Below are 14,742 nucleotides of genomic sequence, written 5' to 3' on the forward strand. Positions count from 1 at the left end.
TTTACCTGTGAATGTCATGCTGGTACATGAATGGCTGCATCCTATGCTTGGTGAAGGGTGGGAGTCAAATCTTTCATTTGTATCAGGAGTGAAGAACTTCTCAAGCCCTTGATATCGCTCAGTTATAGGTTTTTTTCTGAGGGCTATTTCTTGTAACAGCTAGAGAACAACATTGAACAGACTATTTATTTTCTAGCTCATTAAAACAAAGTCATGCATCCATTCACTGAGCAACTTACTATGACCTTGACACCAGCTCTGCTGTGGTAACTTTTACACCTTAATAGAGAAACAAATAATACAGTGTTTAGATCCAACTGGATCCATGAAATGTAAAGCGGTAATTTGAAGCTGAAAGTTGTCATTAATCCAAGGTTTAAAGTTTACAAAATAAAACAACTTTTTTTCTGTCCTCATTCTTTTATCTTCTTCCCTTAGTACAATGGATTTCTGCCTTCCTAATGTTGTGACCCTTTAATACAGTTCCTCTTGCTCTGGTGACTTCCAATCATAAAATGAATCTTTGTTACTAAAATTTGCTACTGCTATGAATCATAATGTAAGTGTCTGGTATGTTATCCCTGTGTAAAGGTCATTTATGCATGGGGCTCTCAACACACAGGTTGAGAACTACTGCCTTAGTATACTTTCACATTAATTATGCAGGAATGAGGAAACTTTTACATAACCAGTGTCTCTGCTTATAAAAATAGTTTCGAAGATGAAGTAAAATTCCAATGAGAATAAATCTGATGTGATGTTGAACACAGAAGAAATCCAAGTTACAATACACACAGCCTAAAATATGCAAGAAACTGAGGCAAGAGAAGTAACATGTGATGATGATGTAGACATAACCTAGCAAATCTAGACTTTCTGTCCTTTGAATTCCATGCCTAGACTTACTCTACCACCTGGGTAATTCATTGTTTATCACCTTGCCTTAAAAACAGATCTTGTCTGTGAATAAAATACAAAAACAAAACATGAGCTAGACATGCTGGCTTATACTTATATTCCCAACACCTAGAGAAGAATCGACCAGGAAGATGTCTAAGAGTTCAAGAGCAGTCTGGGTTATATAGTATCTTAGTTAGATTTTTCTATTGCTGCAGCAAAATACCAAGACCAAAAACAACTCAGGGAGGAAAGGGTTTAATCAGCTTACACTTTTAAGTCAAGGTTCACCATCAAAGAAATCAGGGCAAGAACTCAAGCAGGGCAGGAACCTGGAGCAGGAACTGATGAAGAAGCCATGAAGGATGCTGCTTACTGGCTTGCTCCCCATAGGACCTCCAGTCTAGGGATAGCCCCACTCACAATGGTTAGGCCCTCCACCATCAATCACTAATTAAGAAACACCCTACTACAAGGTCTTATGGAGATATTTTCTCTGTTGAGGTTCTCTCCTTTCAGATAACTCCAGCTTGTGTCAAGTTGACATAAGACTAGCTAGTGCACATAGCCAGACCATTTCTTTAAAAAAATATGAATCCCAAGAGGAAACAAGTAATTCATAAGTAACACTTCTAGATAGATTTAAGATGATGATAGTGATTATTAGTATTTAACAATTCCTGTTTCGATGTTAATTAATACTTAAAAATACTTTGTCCAAAAGGATAACTACCATACAGTGATTCTTATAGCTCCAAAAATAATTTACAGATCACATTTCAATCTCCTAAAATAAGTCTGGCAACCAGTAATGTATGTCATTGAGAAATCCTAGTTTACTCTCCAGGACATTGTTTGTGGCTCTCCCAGATATTTGTCATCACTAATGATGTTCATACATGAATTATGCTATCATCAATCTAAAAAGTTTTTTTAAACTCTGAGTTTAGAGTTCAGAAATTTATAATGGTGTTATTTTGTTTTATGATTTTTTTTCTCAAATTCACAGAGTTTACTTCTGATAGTTTCAGAAGCAGAACAACCAACGAACTCCAACTAGTCCATTTTCAACCCAGTACAACCCCCAAAACCTGGTGAATAATTCAATAGGAAATTCTACTTTACAAAGACTGAAGTCCAAAATGAATAAACTTACATTCAATTTGGCTATCAGAAAAAGTCACAGCCAAACTTACCCCCATTTCTCAACTTTAATTGTATTCTTGAACAGAGTAGACCTCTACATGATTGCTGGTAAGGACAGTGCTTCTGCCAAAGGGAACTTAAAATCAGTTTGGAAATTTGCATTAGGGATGAAGAGAGAGTGAATTCAGCCTTCTTGATGTCTGAATGCAACAATTCATTCTTCAACTGTGAAGTACCAACTCTTCTGATGTCCACTCTCAAACACTCCTAGAGGTAACATTCTGTTGCTCAAATCCTTACTACTAATAATCCAACTCATGCCAGAGACTAGCCTAGTCAGATCCTGAATGAAGGTGCACACTCAATGTCCTAGCCTCTCATGTTGAGGCTGTGACTAGCAGAAGACACTTTCTGTGAAGCAAATTACACTGTTTTATTCCATAGCAATTACACTGAAATGCATTACATGTTGTTTACCTTACTGACAAACTCCTAGGGATAAAGGTTATTTCATTCACCTTAGAAATATGAGATCAAAAATATAGGGCTCCACAAATGAGTACTTCATTGTTCATGACATTGGTTTATACTATGCCCTAGACATTGTGGATAGTTTCTGCCTACTTGAAAATAGATAAGGGATGATTAGTCTATACTATGACCAAATCAAAATAGTTGGGGTAGCAGATTCTTTGAAATAACCAGATGGCTAATATTAACAAACTCTGAGATCCTCTGTATATCTATTGAGCAAAATTTTATAAAATATGCTGAGCACCTAGGCATGAAGAAATTTTGCTTAGTGATGATAAGTGTTACCACTTTAAGAAAAGCACACATTCTTAAGAGTAGTAATGAGAGGAATCAAAAAATATAATTGGTAACATTTAAAGGTTTTATTTAAAATTTTTGAATGGTTTAAAATTGGATATATGTAATATCTAACTTGGTAACACAAGTTAATATCAGTAATTTAGTTAAAAACATTGTAGACCAGGAAAAAAATTTCCTGTTGTATTTTGAGTTATATTTATGCTAACAAATATAGTTACATTTCATCTTAACTACTATATTATTTTCATTATTAGAGTTACCACAAACTATATTTTTTTCTTAGCATAATGGAAAATGTACTTTATTAATCATTTATTGAAAATATTTTAGATTTCTCTTATTATATCTATTGAGTATCAGTATTCTTCAAAGCCATTGATTGACTTTTCATAAATAAGTTAATGGAATCAGTTCACCATTATTTTCTGATTTCTAAGTTTATACTCTGAAAAATAGGGTTTTTCAAATTTCTCCATCAAAGGTACACTGGTCTTAGGAAGTAATTAAGGAATTTTATCCCTTTTTGTTTGCACAAGAGATTGAGTGATTAGATTAGAATATAAATTACTTGATGATGTATTGACATTGACCTGCAATCTTGCATGTCTTTATCATGAAGAAAAACTGTTTACAGAAAAACAAATGCATTTACTATTAGTTCAAATGCTTTCATTGGGTCTTCATTCATTATTTTGTTTCCATAATAGAATATAACAAATTGGAAAGCAATTTGTAAAGAAAGTGAATTTATTTTGATTTTGAATATTGGAAAGTCTAAGATCTAGGGTCCATGTCTGTTAAGAGCCTTCTTGGTCAAGGAAAGTATGAGAGCAGGCCAAACTTACTATTGTAAGAAGCCCTGTCAAATAGCAAAACTACTTCCATAATAACTGCCACCAGATATTCGTAAGGAAAAGCACACATGATGTGATCAATGCTTGTTGTACATTCTACCTCTTGACTTTAATGCTTCTTGCACTGGGGATTAAGTTTCCAACATAGAAACTTGGGATGAAAAAAGTAAACCATGGCAATTGGCATCTGTCTCTTTAGATTATTAAATTCATTCACACTAAATTTTCATAAGTCATATTTATAGAAAAATCTATGCCACTTTTCAATGTTTTGAATTATTTGAATAATACATCAATGTAGTTGCAGTTTAAAATTATATCATCTCTTACTCTCAATTTACTACGTACATTTTTGTACTTTTTCTTCCGGCCTCTACCCAGAATTGGATCTTATTAATTTTACTTTAATAATAGCTTCTAGTGTTGTTGTAACATCTCTGCCTGATCATCACTGTTTCTTTCTAAATATATTGAATTTGGCTTATTATTGAATTTTCATTACTTTTGGGCCATGTCCATGATTCATTGACTTTTGCTTTCTTATTTTCATTCATAGATTATGTATATTCTTTAAGTCACAGTGGCTTTGTACCCTAATAAACGTGTCTTTGAGTTTAAAAGTATTTAGATTGAAACTGTGTTTAATACACCTGAACATTCAAATTATGCTTTATCTGAGTGTCAACAGCAACTGGAATATACTGCAGATCTTACTAAGTATTCCAAGACAACAAAAATTAAACTTTACAATTGAAATATGGCTCTAATAAATGTGTGTTGCTTTTAACAGAATATTAAATATATAATTTGTAAGCTGAATCATGATAAGAGAACATTACATTTTCTAATAATTAGTTTTTCAACTTTATATTTGAGATCCTTTCTGAGAAGAAAAAGGAGTCTGGGAAACAGAAGCAAAGAGAGAAAGAAATCAGAAGCGTCTAAGATTTTAGCAATCTGTGAACCTTTTGTGGTCTTGTGGATGCTGTCAGAAGGCAGCAGACATTTTGCTTGGAAAACTGGCTTTTTTTTTAAATATACAAATGCAGATTGCCAACATCCACATCAGCATCCTGAGCCATTTTCCTCTGAGCTTCCTGAGATCAGGTCAGATTCTCCCCATTGAACTAGCATTCCCTAAGTGCGGGATTCCTCCCTTATATGAATAGATGTGTCAAACCATCTTCACAGTGACCTGTGGAAACTGGGAAGATGAATTCTTGCTTTTTCTCTTTGTTGAAATCCACACCATAGCAACTGCTTTCTTCACTAGTGCATTAAGAAGGCAAGTTCATTTGAAGTGAGTCCTTATGTGGAAATGGATTGATGCTTCTCTGTGTGTGTTTATACATATATAACATATTTATGTACTTATCCATATATATTACAGAATGCATTACACTCTCTACTTCACAAGTGAATTTTATTTGAAAAATACCATTATTCTTGATCCATGTATGTGGTAATTCTTTAGTATAATTTGTCACACACACACACAAAAAAATGCTTGTTAAAGTGATACTCATAAGATTTAGTCCTTTATAAGCTCCTAATCTCTATTTCCATATGAGTCATACTTTAGCTATAATGGAATAAAACAACACATTTAAACTGTTAAGTAAAATAACAGTAGAAAATAACATTTTAGTGCATACTATATTAAAACACCATTTCCTCAAGAACATCCTTCTAAACTGACAATATAATAAATGTCATAGTTATTTACCGGTGGTGACTTTGTAGTTTTTGAATCTTCCAAGTTTGGCCTCTCTTTCATATTGCTGTATTCCAAGGATGTGCTGGTGTCTTGAGATGAATTCTCCTCAATGAACGATGTATCTAAATCTACAGTTGTCAAGGAACCCTTGCTCCAAAATGGCGCACAGGAATCACCAGAATTTTGGTTGTTTCCTAGGTCTATATTTTTTTCTGCTACATTTTGTTCAAAAGAACTGGTTTCTTCTATTTTTTTGAACTCATGAGAATAAATACCAGACTCCACAGTATTGCCAAAATCTGTATTTGAAGATCCTGTTGTTGAAAATACGTTTTAACAAGATATTAGTACATTATAAATAAACTGATGAAATGGTTCACAAACCAAAAGTCCAGTGCTTAAGTTTTTAACCCAAAAATCTTATTTTATCAAAGTGTATTTACATTTTTTCCATATTTTACCTGTTTAGTCCAAATAATCGAGTACATAGAGAAGGAAGTCAACTAGATTTAAAACAGCAGCAGTGAAGGGCAGAGAGAAAGTGTGGCAGGGACTTTTGCTGTACTAAGGCACAAAATGAGCAAGACAGTGTTAGTCATCACCTTACTGTGTCTGCCCCAAGTATCCTCATTCAGATCACTGGTTTTCACTGGGATGAAGACTGGAATTATCACCACTCTGCTTTAAGACAGTTAGTGTATAGCTCCACCTCCACTAATTAGACACTGAGGTGAAACTCCAAGAACAGTATTTGTTATTCCCTCTCATCAAACATGCATGTGACTAATGTGAGGTCCAGGGAGCAAAGCACTGGGCAAAATGTTCTGAGGATTCAAAATACTGGAAGACATTCTCTACCTAGTTCCTTTCACTGGAAGGCATATCAACCATTATTTATATTGGATAGAGCTGAAACTGTTCAACTATTACTTTCTTTCCAAAACACCTTGATTGCTTGATAGATTATGTAAATTATCAGAGACTTTGACTAAGACTTCTCTAGTGTATATTCTAGCTCATAGCCCCAAAGTGTTGCCTGCTCTTACCAAATATTTATAGAACTTGGCAATTCCACATAGTATTTGGAAATTCCCCTTCAAACTGCTATAATTAATAAAATCATTAATACTATGAGAAGCAAAATAAATTTATCGATCGGATAGTTGATTCTAAAAGAAAGTCAGCATTTTGGAGCCCTCTACCTATGATGGAACATCTCATGCAGTCTTGAGACCGGGGGAAGGGCTTGGACTTGCCTCTACTGGATGTTCCTCCCCATGGGAAGCCTTGCCTTTTTATGCGGGGGAGTCAGGGTGGGTCAGGAGGGAGAGTCTGGGGGGGGGGTATGAAGAGGGAAGAGGGGGATCATTGATTGGTATGTAAAATGAATGAAAAAAATTCTTAATGAAAAGAAAGAAAATATTATAGCTCCCTCAATAAAAATAATATTAAAAAAGAAAAAAATGAAGAAAACAAAAAAGGAAGTCAGGAAGGCTATAATAATAGTGAAAGATCAATAATAATGCTATGTTTGTCTCTTAGAAGGATCCAAATACAAAAATATCTGATTTGTTAGAATAAAAGATAGCAATGTGTCTTGAAAAGAATATAGATAATTTGAATAATGTATTGCAAGACTGAAAAATAAAACTGCTGAGAATATTTTCACCATACTCTGTAATAAACACTGTTAGGAGTACAATAACAGAAATCAGACAATGAGAGAAAACATTTGGGAAAACATGCCTGACAAAGAGTATTATCCAAAATATACAAAGAACTTTTAAAATTCTATAATAGCAAAGCAAACAACTGTAATGGTCAAAATAAAATGCAGACAAATGTATCATTAAAAATGACAGAGAGGATATATTAGAGTGTGTTCCTAGTCTATACAATGATCTGGTTTAAAATCCCAGCATCAAACACACACACACACACACACACACACACACACACACACACACACGCACACACACAAATGCATACGTGTGCAGACACATACAAACAAAACTATATACAAATATTAAATAAATATATCAAAAATGTTAAATATATGATTTCACTAGGGAGCTGGAAATTGAAACAATATAACAATATCAAGGGGAAATGAATACTAGCACAGAAAGAATTTTCTTTTCCTGTGGAAGTGCAAAATGTCTCAGTTAATTTCATAGAAATGTTTTGGTTTAAACAGGAACTGCTCTCCACTGGCTCATCATTGGACACTTTCTCCAGATTGTTTGGAAGGTTATAAAACTTGTGGAAGACAGAGCTAGGGGTGGGATTTGAGGTTTTATAGTCTGGTCTCAACATTTTGTTTTTCATTTCTGCTCCCTGTATATAGATGAAATGTGATGATTCTACTTCCCTGACCCCTGGGGATCCTGCTGTCATGCCTTCCTTGACACAATGAACTGTATACTTTCCGTAATTGTAATCTAAAATGAACCCTGTATGCCCAACCATCTTTGAGTCAAGGCATTTTATTACAGTAATAGAAAGGTAACTCATACATAGGTTCTACTAAAAGTTATATTCATAATTTCCAAACCATGGAAACCAAGAATATTCTTCCATAGTTAACTGGAAAACTGAATAAATTGAAGTTCATTCGTACTGGGGAATATTATTTAATACTAAAATAAAGTGAACCTTTTCATGTGGAGTGTTGATCATGGGGAATGCTGTGTATGTGCAATTGCAAAGGAAATACTGGAGGGCTGTGTAATGTCTGCTCAACTTTTTTGTAAACAAAAAGCATCTCTGAGCAATAAACATGTTTAAATGTCTTTGAAGTAATACATGGCTACTTATGTTCACAATTTTCTCCAACACAACTGAAAAGAGGCTCTATATTAGTAACAATAACAACCATTTGTGCATTTAAAGTGCTAAGTTGCAATGTGTATATGTAGTTCATATGGGCCAAGCCAGTTGGAAAATGTTGGGACAGGTAGGACTGGCATGAAGACGCCAGTCTTCTCCCCTTCAGCTGGCCAGTCAGGTTATTATCAAATTTAAATCAGTTGTTTTAAATAATGCCCTTGGGTATCACTCAAACTCTTCAGAGATACACTTTCTGGTTTCCTGAAAAATCTTAGATTTATAAAATACTGTAGTTGAAAAGAAGCTTAAAAATCATTTAGTAACTAAATTGCACATTAGTTAAAGAAAGTCAGGAAAAGATGATGGCATTTCAAGGTGACACAGATTGAGGGGCAGATATGAAAATTGAATCTGATGACCAGGTCAGGACACTTCAGTGTGTATCTGTAGATAGAGATCTTCAATCATAGGCCAGGAGAGCCCAAAATTTTCTATGTAGCATTCAGACCTACAAAATTCAAAAGAACTATAAGGAATGATATCACAGAAATAAAAACTGAGTGATTTGTTGGGCATAGGATTTATGTCATATAAACTTCACATCATATGTGATTATGGCGAGCTATTTAATTGTCTGTAAAGGCAATGAAACACTGATCAGACTTTCATCACAAAGACTTCCCTTATGTAAACTTTAAAATGCTAATTTAGCCCACAATAAATTTTATAGAGCCCACATTTGCTTATAAATACAACACTGTTACCTATTGGTTAAAAAGATTATTTGCAAGAGAATTATATGTTCTCAATCAATTTTCTTCCAAGTATCAATTTTTCTGGTTCTTTAATGAACAGAATAATAAGCAAAATGTTCCTGAACCATTATATCTTATTAAACTGCCAACATTCATTATTAAGATATAATAAGTAAAATGTAGAACATCACCTTTAATGCTATCCTTATGGTATGCAGAATTCGTTCTCAAACAAAAACTTAAGAGGTCTTTTGTTCCCTTGTTGAAAACAAGGTGCTGATGGATGTCGTTTTCATGTGGAAAGCAGTTCCGATAATCAGGAAATGCAGAACTTCATGTTTAGGGACAAGCAAAAAGAACAAGTTGAAAGGAATAGTCTCTGAAACTTCTGGTTTATTAATTGCATAAGATTATAATTTAAAGCCAGGCAGTGGTGGCACACACCTTTAGTCCCAGCACTCAGGAGGCAGAGCCAGGAGGATCTCTGTGAGTTCGAGGCCAGCCTGGTCTACAGAGCAAGATCCAGGACAGGCACCAAAACAACACAGAGAAACCCTGTCCCCAAAAAAAAAAAACAAATAAAAAAAAAGATTATGATAGTGGTTTTAAATTTAAACATAGTCTACACAATATAAGCTAAATTGTATTATGTATAAAATATATGACATAATTAACTGCAACTATATTGCAAAATTTTAATAGGAATTTCCTACTTAACAATATGTTGATATGTTTGATTTCTGACATCTTTCAAGAACATTGAAATTTGGTAAAATTATAATCTCAGTATGCCATGAACATATCTGTGCCCTCTTCAGTGGTGAAAGTTAAAAGCAGTATGTAGTACTACATTCCACTTGACAACAATGGATATTATCTACATACACAGCTGTACTGTCACATTCACTACAGACTAAGTGATACCTGATTTTTATGTAAATTCTATATTCATAAAACTCACAGATTACAGTTAACCAAAATATCATCTTAGGTCACTCGTGATTAAAACAAAGGAGAGAGATAGTATAGTTCTGTGGGTATCTTCAAGTCAATGCTGTGAGAGTAATGTCAAATCATAATGGGTAGTTTTCTTCACCAATCCTAACACTTTACACAGGGGTCAAAGGAGACACGGAATGATGTATATTAAAGAACAAAAACAGGGGGCAGTAAGATGATTCAGTAGGTGAGAAGACTTGTTACAAAGTCTTAGGACCTGAGTTCCATCTCTACAACATATATGGTAAAAGGAGAGAACCCAGACCTACAAGTTGTCCTCTGAGCTTCACATGCCAGTATCTGCCAACATACACATACACAGCACACAGAAACTTAGATGCACAGGACAATTAAAACTTAGCCACTAGATCTTTTTAGATAGCAAGCAGGAGTATCTTTCATTTCCTTAAGGAAACACCGTAGCAGACATTAGCCTCTCAAGGACCGATCAGAAAGCTGTCTCCTATCAAATCCTCCCCACCACCTGCGCCTTTGTTGTTCAGTATTTCAGAGCCTGTGTTCGGACAAAGAGCTGCCTGGAGTTCCAGGGTGTCTGTGAGACTCAGAGCTGCCTCAACACACGAGAAGGGCAGAAGCTGATCTGAACCGAGTAACAGTTAAGGAGGTGTGCAACAGAAAAACTCCAAACCAATGTTGAATCACATTGAGCATTTGCTACTCAACCCCAGAAATTCAAAAGTTCGCAGAAAGGGGGTAATATTTAACTTTACTAACGTAAAAAAAAAAGTAGATTTTGGCCGGGTGGTGGTGGTGCACACCTTTAATCCCAGCACTGGGGAGGCAGAGCCAGGCAGATCTCTGTGAGTTCCAGGCCAGCCTGGGTTACCAAGTGAGTTCCAGGAAAAAGGCACGAAGCTACAGAGAAACCCTGTCTCAACCACCCCCTCAAAAAAAAAAAAGTAGATTTTATTATTCATATGGAAATGACAAAATAGCACAAAGCAATTACAAAGTGAGCTACTGTACTTCTTTTCCCAATCACATATTAGGCTTTGCATAGAGAGCAGTAGTGGGGTGGGGGGAGTATTATAAACAGGATCTTTAGAGAAAAGAAAGTTGACATAAACCATATGTGACTTGGAAAACTACTTCAAATGATGACAATCACTAAATTCATAAAAATACATAAAGTAATACAAATATTAGACAAAATTGCAACTTTATTATTTTGTAAATATGTAAAAAATAATGAGTAAAAATTTCTGCATGACTTAAGTAAATTTAACATAAAAACACGTTTAAGCACCATGAGTTTCCCAGCTAGAGAGATGGATGATATTTTCATGGCTGTATTTTAGTTGTTGTTATCACTTTTTGTTATACTATATAGATCAGATCAACCCTATGGTTTCACACATGCTAGGCAAACACCCTACCACTCTACTATGGTCCTAGACTTTGTGATTGGTATTTACAGAGTAACCAAAGTGAATAAGAAAAATCTTACCTTAACTGACTCTCTGCATCAGCCAATTCAACTCTGTAAGGAACAGCATTCTCTGGTTCTTCACATTCTGCTTCATGAGTCTTATTAAATACATGTTACATAATGTTAGTATCCTCAATAAGTTCACTAGTCAGTTAATTGTGGGTGATATTTATAATATCTTCCTGCAAATGACTTTGTAGATAGTTATATCTACATGTTCCACACAAACCAAATTCAACTGTTCTTCCTTGAGGGTACTAAATGTTTTATTCAATTTTTACAATTGTCATTTTCTGGGACCAATAATAGCAACTTATGTAACAACTGTCAATCCCAGTAGATTACTGACTACCACTTTTACAGCTTTCTTACTGTCATATCTCCAGCTTATTCAAAGAACCAAAATTTTAATGAATGGTGTGTGTGTGTGTGTGTGTGTGTGTGTGTGTGTATGTGTGTGTGTGTGTGTGTGTGTGTTTATGTGTGTGTGTGTGAAAGTATATGTATGTATGCGTATTAGACTAATATCTCCCACTTATTTAGAGAATAAACAAAGAATTAATAGAAGAAAGAAAAGCTGCAGCAGCTTTCAATCCAGCGGCCGTCGAAGAAAAAAGAGGTAGGCTCTACATTCTTATGGATTTCTGAAATAGCCATCCAAAGAGTCAGAATGTTTGGGGAAAAGTGGTAATTTAACTACTAGGTAACTAGGAAGTCAAAATGCAGGGACTGGATCACATCTGAGTCTTTGAATTTAACTCTTTTTGGCTGTCTCTGGTTCTATTGTAACTTCCAGCGATGTGGTGACATTATTATAAAACAAAAAAACAAACAAACAAACAAAAAAAAAAAAAACAACTTTCTTAACTCATAATATTTCCCTTTTCTTTAAAGGGAAATAATATTAATGATATTCTAGAAACTACATTTATACCTAAGTATATTTAAATAAGATTCCATGTAATGAAACTGACCTTTTTGTGAAAGCCTGAGAAAATTAAGAAATAAAGAGACAGCAAAACTATACTCTATTAGCTAATACAACAGATTTTCTGACATCCCATGATGCATGCTTCCAAAAAAGTGGCAAAGTTTAGTTAGCATATACATCTGCTCTCTACAATAAAACTTATAGTTTTATATTTATCAACAACCTGGATTCTAAATATACAATTCTTCTTAATCGCTGATGAATTTTTAACAAAATCTTACTGATAATAATAAGAAGAAATCACTATTGTACATTTTCTATGTTAAAGACTTTGAATGATCATTATATACTTACATCATCCAGTTCTACTATTGTTAGAGTTGGCGGAGGCCTCTCTATATTCACTTTTTCTACTGGCATAAAAAGAGGTGGATATTGTACTTTGATCTCCTCAACTAGGAAGTAAAATTGGAAAACAATATTAGCAAAGAACCTGTCTGATAATTTGCTATCTAGAAATAATACTGTCAACAATAAAAGAACAGTCTTTCATGAATCAACACGAAAATGGAAACACTACCAATTCATTCAGTTCACACAAAACATTCATTTTCTTGCATGTATCTTTTAAATGAAGCTATTTAAGTTAAAGCAAGGTACTATAATAGAGATGGACTTTCATACTCAAGATCAGAATGATACATGGAAAAAAGCTAAAAGCATCTGTTAATAACTGCTTATTTATATAATTTTAAAAATAAGTGTTAAAAGATCTAGTTGAAGTTCAACTGACCATCACTATCAGCATCATTTTCTTCTGGGGAGCTCTGTTCCTCCATAGTAGCTACACGGGGATGTGGGAATGTATTTGGTAGTATGTTCCTAAGTTGTTCCTGTGGAGTTCTGCAAACCAATAAAGATGCAATTAAAGGAGAAAAACATCAATGCAACTTCCCCAGACTAGATATTTACTTGTCAAGTAAGAATTCAAAATTAATGATGAAATTTTGAACATAGCATTAATTCACATATTATTATGATGAAAAAATTCCAATTTAATGAAAGTTTTTAAATCAGTTCTACATTACCCAAGGAGTTTTCCAATTGCATACTGTGTTTTGTTTAATATGAGTTCCAAATTCACCATACAAGTCAATATTCACTCAGTCCAAAAAACAAGCCATGCTGTTGACAAAGATAATTTGCAAGTGTATGTTTTATCTCACATGTGGCACTATGTTAATGAATTCTAAGTCATCCTGGGGGCATTTATCTAAACTTTCAGCACACCTGGAGTGTGGTAAAATGGGGTCCCATTATAAGAATGTGAGATGTAATGTCTGTGGCAGCTATTACCTAATTAACATCTAGGATAGTTGCAGCCTGCTTCAAAGGGAAAACATGAAACTTGAGAATTCTCAGAGTTCAAGAGTGTGCATTTAATTCCAAAGAATGTTCAGAGATTTATGGAGATAAAGTTCATTTTTGAGTCAAATAGAAATAGCTACACCACTCTCACAGATCATGCAAGCTCACACATTTGTCATGTGAAAGACAAGATATTGTTAATGTCAACACAAGTTAAAATTTGCCCATTTTTGTTCTAACTACTTTTGGTAAATTCAATGCTATTAATCACTTGATTAAATAATCTTTATTATGATGCTCATTTTTAAAGATGAATTGAATAGGGAAAGTAGAGAACTTACTTGTTCTAAGTCACTTAGGCTGAGAACACAGCAAGAGCAGGAATCTGAGGACCTTGCCTTCTCAAGCACACATTCCTAGCCATGTTCTCATTTTGCAGTACCTAGTTTCCTACTTATAAATACACCTGCTGTATTTTCTAATATATTGTACAAATCACATAACTACAAAATATTTGTATTACTGAGCTTTACATTTTAAAAAATTCTTTTAGAGATTCCTTCCACCCAGAGTTTAACTAAGTGATTTATATTTGCAGATGATATGATAGTATACATAAGCAACCTCAAAAATTCTACAGGGAACTCTTATATCTGATAAACATGTTTACTGAAGTGTCTAGAAAAAAGATTAACTAAAAAAGAAAGAAATTAGTAGCCCTCTTATATACAAATGATAAATGGACTAAGAAAGAAATAAGGGAAACAACATCATTCATATTAGCCACAAACAATTTAAATTGTATTGAGGTAACTTGATTTTTGACAAAGAAGCCAAAATTCTACAATGGAAAAAAGAAAGCATCTTCAACAAATGGTCTTATAATAACTGATAACTGGATGCCAGCCTATAGAAGAATGGAAATAGATCCACATCTATCACCCTGCACAGAACTCGAGTCC

General features: G+C 34.2%; 1 protein-coding gene across 1 annotated transcript in view; it reads right to left on the bottom strand.

Annotated features, from left to right (window-relative positions):
- Zbbx (zinc finger B-box domain containing) overlaps positions 1–14,742 on the bottom strand; it is a 104,479-nt gene that overhangs the window by 23,767 nt on the left and 65,970 nt on the right. Inside the window, exons 11-16 of the mRNA XM_036191322.1 lie at positions 13,206–13,315; positions 12,767–12,867; positions 11,500–11,579; positions 9,224–9,363; positions 5,458–5,762; positions 6–159 (exon numbers count right to left, since the gene is read on the bottom strand). Of these exons, the coding sequence (XP_036047215.1) occupies positions 6–159; positions 5,458–5,762; positions 9,224–9,363; positions 11,500–11,579; positions 12,767–12,867; positions 13,206–13,315 (890 nt within the window). The remainder of the gene's footprint in view (positions 1–5; positions 160–5,457; positions 5,763–9,223; positions 9,364–11,499; positions 11,580–12,766; positions 12,868–13,205; positions 13,316–14,742) is intronic.

Source organism: Onychomys torridus, chromosome 6 (assembly GCF_903995425.1).
Source record: "Onychomys torridus chromosome 6, mOncTor1.1, whole genome shotgun sequence".
NCBI classification, from domain to species: Eukaryota; Metazoa; Chordata; class Mammalia; order Rodentia; family Cricetidae; genus Onychomys; species Onychomys torridus.